The sequence below is a fragment of the Anguilla anguilla genome, chromosome 10, assembly GCF_013347855.1.
Source record: "Anguilla anguilla isolate fAngAng1 chromosome 10, fAngAng1.pri, whole genome shotgun sequence".
Taxonomy (NCBI): domain Eukaryota; kingdom Metazoa; phylum Chordata; class Actinopteri; order Anguilliformes; family Anguillidae; genus Anguilla; species Anguilla anguilla.
In genome coordinates this window covers 40,975,855-40,992,679 of record NC_049210.1, presented here as the reverse complement: position 1 = coordinate 40,992,679, position 16,825 = coordinate 40,975,855, and the positions used below count along the sequence as shown (strand labels likewise).

The 16,825-nt window shown below is 48.5% G+C and overlaps 1 protein-coding gene across 1 annotated transcript; it reads left to right on the top strand.

The window, feature by feature from the left end:
* The first annotated feature begins 221 nt into the window (after positions 1-221).
* Positions 222-16,157, top strand: fam189a2 (family with sequence similarity 189 member A2). Its single transcript, XM_035379654.1, has 11 exons — positions 222-783; positions 5,413-5,469; positions 6,956-7,066; positions 9,360-9,479; positions 9,862-9,969; positions 10,345-10,478; positions 11,641-11,776; positions 11,974-12,046; positions 12,781-12,921; positions 13,617-13,888; positions 14,315-16,157. Exons 1-11 carry the CDS (start codon positions 484-486, stop codon positions 14,693-14,695), a joined length of 1,833 nt encoding a protein of 610 aa, XP_035235545.1. The 5' UTR covers positions 222-483; the 3' UTR covers positions 14,696-16,157.
* The last annotated feature ends 668 nt before the right edge of the window (positions 16,158-16,825 follow it).

The window sequence follows — 16,825 nt, the reverse complement described above, 5'->3', positions numbered from 1 at the left end:
TGTTGACACCACGGATTTAGCTAGAATGGAAACATCCTCGGAATGAAGTAATCCCGCAGTAATAAATCCATTCTAACAGTCCTAAAATAAAGAGAACCCCCTACCCTATAGGCTACAGTAGCCTAGTCACAATGTCGTGGCCTATTCCCAGGCGATTCTCCAAAGTGCGGCGGCACCCCCCACCCCCACCTTTTTTTTTTTTTTTGTCATCCTGCCAAAAATGTGAAATGCAATCCAAACACTCGGTCACAGAGCAGTTATTTTAAAACTTCAAACTCAGCCACTTCGAGGAGACCATGGAAGGGGAAAATAATGGGATTGATACCAAAAACAAGGACGGGGACTCGGTTCATTTAAATTATAAATAAAATAAAAAAAACAGAAATAACGCCGAAAAAGAGGAATTAAAATGAAGGAGCGCCTTCGGCCGCGGATCCGCGTTTGTTTTTTCTTCTATGTTATTTTGCGGCGTGCGCCTCTCCGATGTCTCTCCCAGTAGTTCTTCCTGGATCTTGCTGTCCAGTCGCGGGGGTTTCGCTAGCCTCACATTTGGCTGACCCGGCATACAGAAGCCGTCCTCGCTGCATCTCTACCGGCGCTTCTCGCATGCCTGGATCTCAGTCGCAGTTGTTCCCAGCGCTGCTGCCCGGCCGCCCGCTGCTGTCTCTCGGATTGCTGCAGCTGGTTCTCGGTTGTTCCATGGTGGCGCTCTCTTTCGGGGCTTTGTCACTTAGCAGCTCGCCTCCCATTCGGAATTCGTGTCCGTTTTGGGCTGGGTCTTCAGTAAGTACACTTCAGTTCTGTCACCACTATACAGAGAAATCCGATAATATGTAATGCTCCATTTATTTATTCTATCCCGTATGGTTTTCTGGCGATCATTCGTCTAAATCCCTCCATGCTGTCTGACGATCAGCCTGAGTGCTAGCTAACTAGCTAACCACGCTTAGCCTAATTGATTTCCTTAATTAATATATTGTAGATACTGCAAAGATAAGCAAGTATATTTGTTAATGTTAGCTCTAGCTTTGTGATTTTTATGTTTAGCATTGACGTAAATTGGCGTTTCAACCATTTGCGATTGAAACAATGTACCGTTAGCCAACTGCCAGTCTAGATATCTCGCTAACAACAAAGAGGCAGTGTATATTGTGAACATCAACAGGTAGAACGGTATAGTTAGCAAGGCCTAACTTATTAAAACCGCTAGAGAAAAACGGTTCATCAAAGATAAGGTTTAGAAAACGTCCGTGTTCACCGTGATACCACGCAGCCTTTCGTTATCTAGCTCAGATCTAGACATTAGGCTAAGTCAATAACTGTGGGTGTTCAGTATTTGGAAACATGCATGGTCGTGTTTCAGTGAATAAATCCAGCCATTACGACAGACTGTCAGTACGAGTTTCCTAAAGTTATATTTAACAGTGTCTGTCCCGGCGGAAATGTAGTCCTGTGCGATCTGCAGCAATAAGAAAATGCAACTATTGCAAAGGGGTTTTGTAACGAGGATGGCCTAATCAAATTTTCCCTAAACTTTTACATGTACGAATATTCTAGTGTCTAACATACGATACGAGTTTACTCTTCGAAGTTTCTTGAATAATTTGTAAAATACTCATATTTATATCTGGTGATATTTGCAAATTAAACCCTATTAATCGTGCAGATGTGTTTAGATACAAATGCAGGTAAAATGTGTGTGCATGATTACTTTGGAGGAACTCCAAATACCAAGTAACAAACAGCACACAGAAATGCGTAACTGCGGACATGTTTTTATCTTGGCAGGATCGGAGCAAATGCATTAAAGTATTTGTCCTCAGCGCAGTCCTGGACGGGGTGCTCTCGTTTCTGGTACAACAGCTGTAATTTATCATGAGTGGTTGGGCCTGGCTGGATTTCTTGTTGACTTTTGGGCTCGCCAGGGCCACGCACGAGGACAGACAGTACATTAAGATGCATTAATGGCTTTGTAAACGTTAGCTTTTTAAACTTGTTTTTGTATGTTCCTTCGATCACAACCTCACTCCAAGTAGGAATGCAGCTTGAAGATAACATTCACAAGAATCGAAACAGTCCTAAAATGTTTCAGTTTATTGTTAACCTTGATAAAAATGATGATGGAAGACCATTGGAAGGAAAATGATAAAAGGGAGTTGCAGTGTCTGCAGTTTTTTTGTGTGGTTTCCTGTTCGTTTTCATCAGGAGCCAAATTAGGCCTTGGAAACGGGGAGTGTGACATCCTTCAACCATTTGCTTAAATTTGGCACTTAAGTGCCAAAACAAACTCCTAAGAGGTACAGTGTTTGCTCATTTTCGGTGTAACAAAAATGAGCACCCAATTAGGTAAAGAGACAGTATTCAATCAGCATTAGTCCTTAACTTTGAGATGCAAGTGAATAAATCTGTTTATATAAAGTAACATAAGCAAGAGAATATTTGAAGCTATGCCTTGTAAATCAACCCTTTCAAAGCAGTTGCCACTGTTGCATTATTGTAGTTCTTTTACTTTGACAAATTATCGTGCGCCCTGTATGTTTAAAAAAACAAAGAAACAAAAAAAAAAACCCTGAAACGCTCTGTTCCTGCCGTTCTGGCTGGCAGCTTTGTTTTTCTCTGGCTTTTCTCTGTGCTTTTTCATCAGCATTGTTTCCTCTGGAGGTCTGCTTTAGTGCAGCTAAACAGAGGCAGGGATCCAGTCAACATTTGGCCTTAACTTTGACTAACAATTAAAAGAACGTTTTTTTTCCCCCCCTCTCCTTTCACAAACATATTTTAGCAATCGTTAACTCGCCATGCCAAGTTTGTGCAGAATCTGACGTTTGCTTGTGTTTAAAAGTTAAGGACCAGAGTTGATTGCATTCCGCCCAATGAGTGCACTGCAGTCAGAAGTGTGTGGAAAGTGCTGTTTGAATACAGGCCTGAGGTTCTGGCTTTTTGGCTTGTATTTCCTCCCCCTTTACTCAAACTGTAAATCACGGCAGCCTGGACTCTCCTCCCGTTCAAGCTGGTTTTTCCTTCCAGATGTTTTCATAGCCATTCGGGATAATTGAAAACATACATTCTAGTGCTTTCACAAATTTAACCGAATGCAGTGTTGGTGGTTCGTTACCGTTCACGCTGTCCTTCTTTTCGAACGACAGGTCCTTGCTGTCATGTGACCTGGCGACCTCACTTTCAGCATTCTTTATTCCAGTATGAGTCCCAAAGTTTGCCAGTTGACCAATCAACTGGTCAGCCACCTGACAGATGAGTCGGTTGATTGGTTGTTTACTTTCATGTGAACCGGTGTTTATGCTTTGATCATTTATGATGCCACTATCACATTCCATTTGATCAATCAATCATTGGGCCTACCAAGCAATCAGTCAATCTGTCTACCAGTGAAGAAAATAGTCTTTTCTACGGGAATTGTGGCATGGATAGTAGATCTCCAGGAACAGGATTGGGCAGCCCTGGCCTGGGAACGCCCCCGGGGCTGTTAAATTTTGGAACGCGTTATTGGGTGCGCCGTTTGCCACTAAAACTCTCAGCCTGGCGCAATTTTTTCCCCCTACTGGCAGTTTCATCTTCATTAGTTTAATATTCATACGCAGATGGAGTAAGTAAATTACAGGTAGGAAAACTACACAGGGAGTTTATGACCATCTTGGAAAGGAGCCATTTGGGATCTAGATATAAAGACATAAAGCTGCAGTTTCTAAATTTCAGTACTGCTTGGACTACTGCTCGTGCCCCAGAGCACGGTACTTATCTATCGTTTCCTGAGTCTTGATATCCAGCTGTGTAAAGTATTTGACATATTTGTCATGAAGCTGCTGAGAAAAGATTACCCCAAGCCGTCTAGAGTAGTGTGTTCTGTCCCAGTGCATTTCTGGCATTGCATTCTGAAAATAGCAAGTAAGATCCTTATAGACGTTACTCTGAAGAAGTTGAAGAAGCATACGTTATTGGTTGATCCCTTGAGAGCTGTCCTCATATTTTTATTTTCTCAGTGCATGTTTTTGGGTGGGTGTTTCCTGTGGACAGAGAGAGAGAGAGGGGTGGGCTCGGGGTTTGATAGCAGGCCTTGCTTAACCGGCCCAGGGGATTGATGGTCCTCTCATCAAGCTGTGTTTGCAGACACCGCAGCCACAGCGGGATAATGAGCAACAGAGAAACAGACCAGAAGCACGGGGAGTTGAGGACATGAGAGAGGAGGAGTCTATACAGGCATTCTCCTTCTCTTACCTCCACCGGCTCTCCTCCTTGCAATTACTCCTCTCTCCTCTCACTCACAGTCTCCTTATCTCCCTTCTTCTCCCCCCTCTCTCTGTCCCTCTCCTTCCCTCACTGTGTCTCTCTCTCTCACTCTGTCTCTCCCTCTCTCTCTCCCCCTCCCGCTCTGTCTGTTATCTCCATCTCTCCCTCCTCTGGTGTTACTCTGGGACACCATTGCTTAAGTCTCGTTTTATTACACAGTCAGCCTCCTTTGATAACGCTTTGGCGGACACGTGCGGATGTGTCTGCCCGCGGCGGCAGTGGTGGTGGTGGTGATCGCAGCGGTGGTGGAGGGGGTGGTGGCGGTGATGGTGGTGATGTCAGCGGTGTTGGTGGTGGTGGTGGAGGGGGTGGTGGTGACGATGTCAGCGGTGATGGTGGTGGTGGAGGGGGTAGTGGTGGATCATGAAAATGCACTTTTTGTACGTCGCTTTGGATAAAAGCGTCTGCTAAAATGAATGTAATGTAATGTAATGGTGGGAATGGTGGTGATGGTGGTGGTGGTGGAGGGGGTGGTGGTGGGAGTAGCGGTGATGGTGGTGGTGGAGAGGGTGGTGGTGGTGATGGCAGTGATGACGGTGGTAGCGGTGATGGTGGTGATGGTAGTGATGATGGTGGGAGTGGCGGTGATGGTGGTGGTGGAGGGGGTGGTGGTGGTGATGGCAGTGTTGGCGGTGATTACGGTGGTGGCGGTGATGGCAGTGATGGCAGCAGCGGTGAGGGTGCTCTTATCAGCTTGCCTGTGCCATAGCTGTGTTTGACAGCTTTCCGTGCGCAGGGGTGCGGTATCTGAGAAATGTCAGATACGCCAGCGCGTTTCACGGCAACAAAGAGGCGGGATTAAGCCCCGCCCGACGGACGGCGGTTTGCGCTGCGCCCGGCGGAAAAGGCGGCGGCGTTCCCTCCCCGGCGGGCGGCGGGGATTTCCCCTTTTGTCTCTTAGATTGCACTTATCCCTTTTTGCCATTGTGCCGGTGCAGTGACCGGGGTAATGGGACTGTAAATCCCCTGTTTGTGCGGGGACTGTATCTGCCCTGTTCTGTGTGTGTGTGTGTGCGTGCGTGCGAGCGAATGTGTGTGTGCGCGCGTGTGTGTGTGTCTGAGTGAATGTATATGTATGTATATGTGCCTCTAACAATGCTGTTTTTACAGGTTATCCTCTCTGGAATCATTGGTCTTACAACATGGCGGAGACCCATGCTACTTTTGGTAGGTGGTTTACATTTATAAATACATTTTCATGCTCACTCTCTCTCTCTCTGTCACGCACACACTCACACACGCACACACACATATATACACACACACTGGACTATACAGAGGTTATTTGTGATTGGCAGTTAATAGCTTCATTGATTTTCCACAGTGGGCTGTATGTGTTGTATTCTACACCTAAACCTGTGAACTTCCTCTTGTTAGTTCAACAGACCAAGTTCCCGGGTCAGGGGGGTTGGGGACAGAGAGAGAGAGAGAGACAGACGTTAAATACAGTAGAAGCTTCGGCAGCATGGATATACTGTCTTTTTTTGTGAACAGTTCATACGCGCGCGCACACACGCGCGCACACACACACACACACAGTGAGAGTGAGAGAGCCGACTGGAGCCGGATTTATCCCTGGCGTTTCTGTGGCATCAGGCACACATGATGAATGGACACTTTAAAGATAGAGTATGGGGGAGTGGGGGGAGGGGGGGCATCTAGGGAGGCAGACCTGCACTGTGAATTTGGATAAATAGATACCAGGAATGTTGTGTGTGTTTGTGCGTAGGTGCATGCGTGCATGTGTGTGTGTGTGTGTGTGTGATAGAGACGGACAGAGTGAGATTGAGAGTGAGAGGTGTATTAACTTTTCGCATCATCGAGGGATGATTCCGGACACTAGAAGTCTGTTTAGTGTGAAATGAAGTGGAGTTCTGGGTTCTCCTGAGGACTGAGGGGAGGAACAGAGACTCAATGCACCAACTGCCAAAGATAAATAGGTGTAGGTATACTGGAGTATAGAGCAGTGTGAGAGTATACAGGAGTGTAACACTTTACAGTAGTATACAGAAGTGTGGAAGTATGCAGGAGTTTACAGAAGTGTGGGGGTATGCAGGAGTATACAGAAGTGTGGGAGTATGCAGGAGTGTGAGGGTATACAGGAGTATACAGCAATGTGGATGTATATAGGAGTGAGAGTACAGGAGTATACAGCAGTGTGGATGTATATAGGAGTGTGGGAGCGTACAGAAGTGTGACAGTATCATGTTAGTCAGTGTTGAGTCAACCCCCACATGCTCACTCACATGCTCACTCACCCATTTAAATATAGAGCTTTACTGGCACAAGAAACTAGATCTGTTGCCAAAGCATTGAAAGCCAGTACATTAACGTGCAATGAACACACAAACATCCTGTCTTTATGTACTCCTCTAACTTTTCCTCTCTCATTATTATTCTCTTTGTCTAGCTGTGCCTATCCTTTTTTCTCTCCGTCTATCCAGGTGCCCCTATCCTCCTTTCTTTTTCCTTTTCCAGCTTTCCTTTTCCCCTTCCTCACTCTCTAGGTCTCTCTCTCTCTCTCGGTTTTCAGCTGTACCAACTTCCTCCCTCTCTCTCTCTCCCTCTCTCGCAGCAAATCTGTTCATTCTGTTGTCGGTGGTCTGTGTCCTGCTCAACTTGGCCTAACCCCCCCCCCCTCTCTCTTTTGCAGGTGAATCTGTTCGTCCTGTTGTCGGTGGTCTGTGTCCTGCTCAACCTGGCCGGGTTCATCCTGTGCTGCCAAGGTGCTCAGCTGGTGGCCAACATGTCCTACTGCCAGCTGGTAAGAGGAGGACGCCTCTGCACCCCTAGCAAAACAAACACACCCCAAACCCATGGCAGTGCACTGTATCAACATTCTGAATCCTGCACCTTACCAAAAACAGGAAAACGCCACCGCCCCGTGCCAAAAAGTCTGGAAACCACCACAGTGCAGCCTAACAACACACTTCCTCTGACCTTCCCAAAGTGCCCTTTGACCTTTCAGCCTTGCAGTCTATCGCTGAGCCTGTGTCTTTATCTTTCCATCTGTTACAGAGCTGGTTTGTACATAGATATTATTCATTCACTCAGGGTCCAGGGTTGGGGACTGTTGTAGGCCCCATGGATCTCCAGGGTCCAGAGTTGGGGGCTCTTGTAGACCCCATGACTCTCCTGGGTCCAGAGTTGGGGACTCTAGTTGACCCCATGGCTCTCCAGGGTCCAGAATCTTGGTGTGTGTGAGTGTGGAAGTGAGTGTGTGTGTATGTGTATGTGTGTGTGTGTGTGTGTGTGTGTGTGGTTAAGTTATGTTGGCCATGGCTGGAGAGAATGTGTGAAATTCCTCGGTGAGGGCCTGTGCTCTGGACAGGAAGTGCCATGGGAAGTGCCTTTAGAATGACCCAGGATAGCGGCGGAAAATCTGATTTCCCTGCCCCCCCCTCCACCCCTCCACCCAGTGACAGGTGTCTGTAAGCAGGGGGGGGGGGGACGCAGTCTGTCTGTGATTGTGCCCGTCTGCAGGGCGCCAAGCTCCAGCAAACAGGAAGTGAACCCTGCTGATGGAGGACAGGATTCCAGATTGTTCTATTTTTACCAGACTGCCACCGTGCCACAATCCCTCCCTACAGGGACAATCCTCAAAAAAACAATAGCTCTGGATCTCTCTCAGGCCTGTACGCACACGCACACACACGCACACACACGCACACACACACACACTCTCATGTGCACATGCGCGCACAGAGGTTTTGTTTTGGCTCAGACCTGTTTTTTTCCAGGACTCTGTCCTGCTGGTCTTAATCAGCTGAAAATAATTCATCATTTTGGAAAGGTCATGATGTTCCTCACACATCTGCGCGCACACACACACACACACACACACACACACCCTGCCTTCAGCTCCAGAGAGCACGCGCCATGCCCTGCAAAAGAGACAAAGGGCCACACATCCACGGAGACAAACAGATTTCTGATGAAATCCCGGTGATTTCATCCTTCTTCTGGCTGCTTGACGTTTTAACAATTGAGTCGAACTGTGGAACGTAAGGATTTAAGCAAAAACAAAAACCAGAAAAATTAGAAAATTGAAGTGCACCGTTGAAGGTGCTGGGATCGTCGGGTTTGGAGGCCGACCTGTGGGAACGTGTGTTCCTGTTCTGGGATGCCAGAGTGAGTGCTGGGGAGCAGGGGGTTGGCTGGCCGTCGAGTGCTTTATGGCAACCCCGCTGTGCCTGGTTTTGGCGCTGGTCTCTCTTTCCCCAGAGTGAGTAATGGGCCTTCATGGCTGTGCAGTGACGGGGGAAATTTCCCCCTCACCCCCTGGTGGGGGCAAGGTTATACAAGCTTGCGAAAAGGGATTGAGGTGTGTGTGTGTGTGTGTGAGAGAGTGAGAGAGAGAGGCAGCAGGCAGGGTTGGCCTGAGAACTTGCAGGTTGCCAGGTTCAGATAGAATCCTCCCTTCCCAAGGGTGTGATAAGGAGGGAGGTTATTTATAATCTTAACATTCTTGACATTTCTGCACGTCTGTCTTCTGCCAAGCAATTACCACACGGTGGGGGTGGGGGGGGGGGGGGGTAATGCTCTAGCAGGGGATCTGATGCCAATTAAACGAGGGTGCAATGGCAGACAGGAAATATCTGTTCTTGTGATAAACTGAATGACTGTGAGTGACTGAGCGACTGAATGATTATGAGTGACTGAATGACTGTGAGGGACTGAATGACTACGAGGGACTGAATGATCTGCCGTATTTCTGTGTGTTTTCTAGATGTGGATGTTAACTGATGTGGGCTGTTTGTGTGTTTTGTTGATGTGGGTAAGGACAGAGAGTAACTGAATGGTGTGGGGTGTTTGTGTGTTTTGTTGATGTGGATAAGGACAGAGAGTAACTGAATGGTGTTGGGTGTTTGTGTGTTTTGTTGATGTGGATAAGGACAGAGAGTAACTGAATGGTGTGGGCTGTTTGTGTGTTTTGTTGATGTGGATAAGGACAGAGAGTAACTGAATGGTGTGGGCTATTTGTGTGTTTTCTGGATGTGGATAAGGACAGAGAGTAACTGAATGGTGTGGGCTGTTTGTGTGTTTTTCTGTTGCAGAGCGAAATCGGGGACGTCTGTCACTGCTGTGCCGACAGCCCCAACAGCAAGTGCCCTGAGGAGAAACTGCTCAAGCTCTACCCTGGAAACTCCTGCAACACCATGAGGGTCCTGCTCAAGGTGTGTGTGTGCGTGCGCGTGCGTGTGCACGTGTGTGCGTGTGTGTTTTCACTCCTTTTACCCCCATTTTTGATGGCCTGATTGTGCCTTTGTCTAGTTCTGCCCATCTCAGAAAAGCAGAACCTCTACATGTGTTGACAAAGCCATCCAAATAGTTGCATTGTATTAAGTTAATGGTTTTATGTGATAATAAATGTCACCACACCCTTTTAGCGGTGTATGGAACGGAAACTTTCACATATTACACATTTCTGTCATGCGTTCATCTACCAGTCTGCATGGACCAATCACAGCATTGCAGTACAGTACAGAAGCTCTGCCTGCACCAATCACAGCCTTGCAAGAAAGTGCCAACCAATCCCTTTCTGTGTTGATTTTCCAGAAGGTTCTGTTTGCACTGTGTGCCCTGAACGCTTTGACCACGGCCGTCTGTCTGGTGGCCGCTGTGTTGAGGTACCTGCAGATCTTCGCGGCGCGGCGACCGTGCACAGTAAGAACCAATCAGAAAGCAGAACCCTGACACCTCCTCCAATCCCGTCAGTCCTTAAGCCACTGAACCGGCTGAGGGCTGAATCCACAACTGTCTTGTTATCTTCTTGTCTTGCATCTGGTAATCCTATGAACTTATTGTGAGTGATTGAGTGAAGCTTAAATAAGTGTAAATGACTGCTTGAATGCAGTCTAGAAAGTCTTGAGATGTTAAACAATTTTCTGTCATAGCCTTCAGTTTAAATTCATCTTGTGTGTTCACTTCTGTGATTGCTTCATATTAATGTACTGTGGAAAGTATGACTCCTCAGTTTGAGAGAGAAGATATATGTTTGTGTGTTTTAACATTTTTACCTTTTTTTTTTTTTTTTTACAGGAAGAGCCCCGCCCCATCGCAGAGGAAGGGGAGGAGCCGGCCCACATACCTGATCCAGACGAGTTTGTCCCTCCAGCCCCTCCCCCCTCCTACTTCTCCACCTTCTACTCTTACACCCCTCGCCTGGCCCGCAGGTACTCCTGTACCCCTCGAATTTCCCACACATGCAGACACTCTCCTTCTCTCTTACACCTGCACCCTTAAACTACCACACAGGTACTCCACGCTGCTCCACCTGCTTGTGTGTGCCCCTGTACCCCTTAAATTCCCCATATGTACCAATACATACTTCTTCAAAACTGGTCCTCAGTTATGGGATCCTAACATCCTGATAGGTTCTCCTTCATGAAAAACAGTTTTTTTGTTTGTTTGTTTGTTTTGACGGAGGGTTTTGTCTGTGAACAAGCAGTTTTTCTCGTCTTTAGTTGAAGTTCTGTTTTTGATGTTACTGTTGTGTGGTGCCTCTCTGGTGTTACCCAGTGAACTGGGAGAAAGGTGGAGCGTACAGTAACTTACATTTACAGTAAGGAGAGTCTGTCGTGGGTAAACCCCGCCCCCCCCCCCCCGGTGTCTCAGGTGTTCCAGTCACACCGCGTTGGCCTTCAGTGTGACTTTTGACCTTTACGACGTTGTGGAGAGAGAGGTTGCGATCCTGGATCCTGTTCCTGGCCCTCAAGACACAGGATAGAGCGCCTGGGTTACCCACGAGCACTGGGGGGGCCCTCTGTTTGAAGGCACGCAAGCAATGAGACATTAAATTTGGGGGTCGTGCTGTAAAGGGATAGCATCCACGTCCCTGTGGCTGCCCCCCCCTCCATGGTAACTTGGTAGAAGATCTGTGCCTAGGCCGGCTTCCCCTCCTATAGGCACTCTAAGGCTTATCCTTGATTTAGCCATTGATAAAGCAGGAAGTGAAGTTACAAGCAATCAGCAATGATGTGTTTTTAATAAGCCAATATTTGCTGGAAACCTCTCAGTAGATGTTGCCCAAACCCTGTACCCTGTACCCGTGTTTTAATGTGTGGGTTAACAAAGATTCATCTAGAGTCTTTGTTTTACATGATTGGGTGAATTTGGAAGGGTGTTTGGTGTAACCTCCGTAGATATCTTGAGGTCTGGGTCTTTGTCTGGCAGGATGTTTGGTCAATCCCCGGTAGATATCTCGAACTCTGGGTCTTCATTTAGCAGCATGTTTGTTGGAGCCCCTGTAGATACCTTGAGCTCTGGGTCTTCATTTGGCAGGATGTTTGTTGGAGCCCCTGTAGATACCTTGAGCTCTGGGTCTTAATTTGGCAGGATGTTTGGTGACAGCGTGATTCCTCTGCCTCACATATATGGTGCCAGAATCAAAGGGGTGGAGGTTTTCTGTCCCCTGGACCCTCCCCCGCCCTACGAGGCCATCGTGGGACAGCCTGAGGACGCCTCCGCCCAGGTAACCGTCTCCACCCGTAGCTTTCTGAGTTCGGTTTTAGCCGGTTAGCGGCTATCGTCTGCGGGCGAGAAAATGAAACGCAGCCCTTTTTGTGTTTTGGACAAAGACGCGGCCCCCCGTCATGTGACTCCACCTTTAACATAAAGCGATCTGTGTCTGTGCTTCTGTCTGTCTGTCTGTCTGTCTGTCTGTCTCAGGAGACAGAGGTGCTTGCTACTGACCTGGCAGAGGGCTTGAGTGACAGCTCGGAGACAGGACCGCTATGTGAAGGTGGGTATTGTGACATCACACCAACAGCGTTCTGATATGAGACTGTGAGAGTTCCGGTCTTGTTGCGTTGCAGTTCAATAACGACACTATTTAATTTTTAATGAAATATTACATTATTTATCACCCCTTTGTCCAGGATGGCGCTACATTAGGTTATAATTTTGTGTGTTGGCGTACACCGGCTTTTTTTCCGGAACATTCACTCCCGCGGCGGTTCGCGTGACGTGCTTCAGGCCGAGTACGGCGGCAGTTTTCGGGATCTGCAATCCGAGCTCGGGAGAACTCGCTCCTGCCTGTCCCGCGCCCGCCGCCGCGAGGCTCAGACTCAGACGCGCGATGGATTTGCATTTTCGGCGGGTGCGACGGGCGGCCGAGCGTTCGGGGTGTGGCTTGGGAGCGGAGGATCAGTCGGCTCAGCGCACGCGGGGCCCGACGCCACTTGTAGACCTGTCACCAGCCACCCCCCCTCCCCCGGGTGGAAAGCTAGCATTACAGTTTTTTTCCCGAGATTTGACATTTAAAACCGCCTTTGTTTGCTGCCTCTCAGGTGAAACGCGGGGCCTGCTGCTCGAGTGTAGCCGCCACGCGAATCGAAACAAACCGGGCGCAGCGTCCTCCATTTTAGTTTCGGTTTGCTTCGTTTCATTCAGGCGGGTGTGTGTGTGTGTGTGTGTGTGTGTGTGTTTGTCTTCCTGTCGGGTGCTCAGAGCTCAAACGTCCCGTTTCTGTTTCAGACGGGGCCCCGCAGGACCCCGCCACGCCCCCCGTTCAGGTCCGGGGGCAGACGGCGCCGGTACCGCCCAGCAGGAGGTCCCAGAAACAGCAGCTCCGCCGGTCCATTAGTGACCCGGTTCTGCTGGACCTGGCTGCTAAAGGTACTGCTACTTTTGGGGGGGGAAAAAAGGCAGAGCAATTAGGAGCGCTGTTGGGGTTGGTTGGTGGTTGAGCATTTGGGGGTTGGTGTTTGAGGGATGGGGGTTAGGTGTTTGAGTGTTGAGTGTTGGGGGTTGGGTGTTTGAGGGTTGGGGGGGTTGGTGGTTGAGGGTTGGGTGTTTGAGGGTTGGGGGGTTTGTTGTTTGAGGGATGGGTGTTTGAGAGTTGGGGGTTGGTGTTTGAAGTTTGGGGGTGTTGGCGTTTTATGGTTGGGGGTTGGGGTTTGAGGGTTGGGGTTTGATGCTTGGGGATCGGGTATTGGTGTTTGGGGTTGGTGATAACTGGCCTAAGGCCTGTGTTTGGGGTAAGGGCGGAGGAGCCGGGGAGGGGGGGTGGGGGGTGGGCGTGGGGGTGGTCTGTGCTCGTCTGACGCCTGTCCTCTCCCACGGTAAATCTCCCCCCCTGTCTGTCAGCAGACACATGATCTGTGTGTATATATAGAGCGCCGGGCCGGTGGGGGGGGGGGGGGGGTCGGGGGGGTCACCGAGGCCTGGTGTCCATGGGGACAGGAGCAGATGTGTGCGCACGCACACGCAGGCAGTAACGAACATGCATGCGCAGGCATAGATACACACACACACACACACACACACCTCTCTCATTCGCTCTCTCTTCCTCCTCCTCCTCTTCCTCCCAGTGCTGAGCTGCGAGGCTGCCACGCAGACGGAGGCGGGGCCGGTGACGGTGACGCTGCGGAGGGGGAGGGGCCAGCGCCGGCCCCGCCCCCAGTCCATGGTGGACTACCAGAGCTACCAGGCCACCAAGCAGCTGGTGGCGGAGTTCCTGGAGCAGTCGCCCTGCAGCCTGACGCCCGAGGTGCAGGAGCTGGTGAACAGCATCAAGACCGTCCTGCGCTCCGACGAGCAGCACATGGACGAGGCCGTGCGCAGCGCCAGCTTCATCGAGCAGGTGAGGAAGAGGAGGAGGAGGAGGCCCTTTTTTAGCGCTGCCGCACTGATCGATTGGTTGATTCTGCCTCTCTTGTTTTTAAAGGTTTCTAATTTATGAAGCTTCCTGTTCACGTTAAGCCTCCATAGGGGTGTAATGGAACATCCATGCATCAATGCGTCGCAATGCTAACGTTGTAATGCAATGCAGCCTGTTAAACACATTGGTCGCATTCACAAGGCAGCTAGTTGTATCACATCGTATCATGATTAATTGTTATTATTGTTACATATTTTAACAAATTAAGAGACATCGTATCATTAATCAGAGTATGAATATTGTACTGTATTGTGATCAAGTTGTATCATTGCACCCCTGATCATATATATAACTCTATGGTATTCTGCACTGGTAACTCTGTTCTCTTTGTGTCGTTGGTCTGCACAGGTGATCACCGGCTCGCCGGCCTCTCCAGAGCAGCTGATGCAGCCGCCTGCGCAGCCGCCTGCGTATACACGCGCGCGGCTGGTCCCGTCTGCGCAGACGCTGCCCCTGTCTGCGCAGACGCTGCCCCTGTCTGCGCAGACGCTGCCCCTGTCTGCGCAGACGCTGCCCCTGTCTGCGCAGACGCTGCCTCTGTCTGCGCAGACGCTGCCCCTGCGGAAGCGTCCGGGCATGCTGCACCTGCGCAGCTGCGGGGACCTGAGCACCTTCACCAGGCAGGAAGTGCAGCCTGCTCTGCGTCGGGCGGGGTCGCAGAGGGCCGCCCGGGGGGAGCCGGACCGCCCCCACAGCCTGATCGGCGTCTGCAGAGAGACGGTGCTCTGAGGACGAAACCCCCCGCCCCCCCCCCCCCGCACGGACACTGCTCACTTGAGGCAATCGTGAACAGAGATGCGCCCCCTGGTGGTGATCCCGAGGAACTAATTGCGCCACCTGGTGGTAGAAGCTCCAGGCATGAAGAGCTTTAGGCCGCTGAAGATAAGCAGCTTCTAGAAGACCCCAGCCTTTGATCAGGCTGGGCGTGTGTGTGTGTGTGTGTGTGTGGGTGTTGTAAGGGTGACTGTCTTGACATATACATGTCATATTATAATGATGAAAGAATATCAAGACAAAAAACTGAAAAAACCCAAAATTGAGTTCTGGAGCCTTAGGTTTTGCCAATTTAACTGAATTATGATTATTATTATTATTGCTATGTTTAAGCATCTCAAAAGGTTTTTTTATTTTTATTTTTTTATTTTTTGAAAGTTTTCAGAAAATAATTTTTTATTCATCTGGCGATCCACAAGGGGCTCGTAAACTCATTTATTAAGCACCAGTGAGCAGAAACACACCCCCCCCCCATGTGATTAATATAATTATTTTGTTTTTACAAATTTGGAATAGAGATGATTGCTTTAAAAATCCAGCAAGGACAAAAAAGAAATCGCCACTTTAATGAGATTCCTGCTTAATGCCTTATTTTTGTTAGTCCTGTTGGCCCTGTGGGTCAGATCCTTTTCTTTATAAATATGCACTGTAAATAAGATTGAGCCCGTGCGTATGCATCTCATAGGGGTGGAGAGAGGAGGCGGCTAACTTCATCTCCTCTCCAGCTGAACCAACTGTTTTTCATATATAATATAAAGTTTTCTTCTTCCTTTCTTAGATGTGGTGTGATAAGCCATAAAGATTTATTTTATGTATTTCTGAACAGTCAGTAAAGGGGGAGGGGCGTGTTAAAAGTGTAGTGGGGGTAACTAGTGGAGTGTCCTTTCTTTTGGGGGTGTGATTGGGATTATTGGTCAGGGCCAAAAAAAATGTCTGCAACCTGTCAGTCAACATTTTGTCTTTTGGCTCTATTTAAATTCTAGTTTTTTTTTTCCTCCCCCCACAAACACAATTTGGCGGCATCGACGATCGAGAAAACAAGCTCGCCAAGCCCGAGTTTGTGAAGAAAAATGTGTTTGCGTTTATTTGTCAGTCAAAGTTAAGGACGTGTTGATTGACTCCAGGCCTGAGTCTCCCGTGTGCAGATGAGGTGGTTAACGGGGTTTCCCCCTCAGCCCCGCAGGGGTGTTCTCAGGCTCACAAAATGTACTAAATGGTTCAATTTTCTAACCTGATTTTTATTTGAATTCCCCCCCCAGCCCTCTGTCTCTTCTCTGAAAAGGTAGTTGGGGAAATTTCGCACAGCTCGTTTTATGTTTCAAAAAAAATAAATGGAGATTAAAAGAAAAAAAAGAAATAAAATAAAAAAATATATAAAACATTTTCAACCCGATTAAAGAAGTGGTTTCTGTCTGTACTTTTTGTCCAGTTTGTGAAAGTTGAGCTTTGGAAGCAATATTTCATCATAAGGCTTGACCCAGATTGGACTGAACTGTAGAATTAGAGTAATGAAGGCATTATAATCTGTAGTGTTTATTTTTTATGATCCCCTTATCAGGTGACCAGTGGCTTTCAAAGGGCTGAGTCTATATGTTTGAAAAATGCTTATTAAGAATGGCTGAACATACCCAAAAATTTGTGTGAACCAGGTACCTGATGAAATCCGGAGGGATCCGGACAGATGGTGCTGAATATTAGCCTGGGTGGTGTGCTGTTTTGGCTGGGTGTTAATGTTTGTTTATTTCTTGGCGTGCCAGACCGTCTTCGTTATGGCGACTTGTGTAGCTTAGCATTTCAGCAAACCAATTGCCTCCACTGCACGGATCAGCAGTTTAGCGTGCCCCTTGCCTGAATGGCAGAGGTTAGCATTTTAGCATGCCTCTTGCCTGAATGGCATAGGTTGGAATTTTAGTGTGCTACTTGACCATTAGCATTTTAGTCTATTATCATATTAGCGTGCCTCTTGACCTGTCCAGCGTGGAGTGGTGTTTTAGTGTGCCAGTCGCCTTGTACACCTGATTGTTGGCCGAAGGGCTTGGGGTCTGGTATTCTGACAGACTGCCCTACCTGCTCAGGATACTGCTC

Bases quoted from the DNA above. Each gene is read 5' to 3' on its own strand.
- fam189a2 (XM_035379654.1), top strand. From the start codon at position 484: ATGTCTCTCCCAGTAGTTCTTCCTGGATCTTGCTGTCCAGTCGCGGGG. The intron at 784-5,412 runs GTAAGTACACTT...CTGTTTTTACAG, and splicing joins CGTTTTGGGCTGGGTCTTCA to GTTATCCTCTCTGGAATCAT. The intron at 5,470-6,955 runs GTAGGTGGTTTA...TCTCTTTTGCAG, and splicing joins GGAGACCCATGCTACTTTTG to GTGAATCTGTTCGTCCTGTT.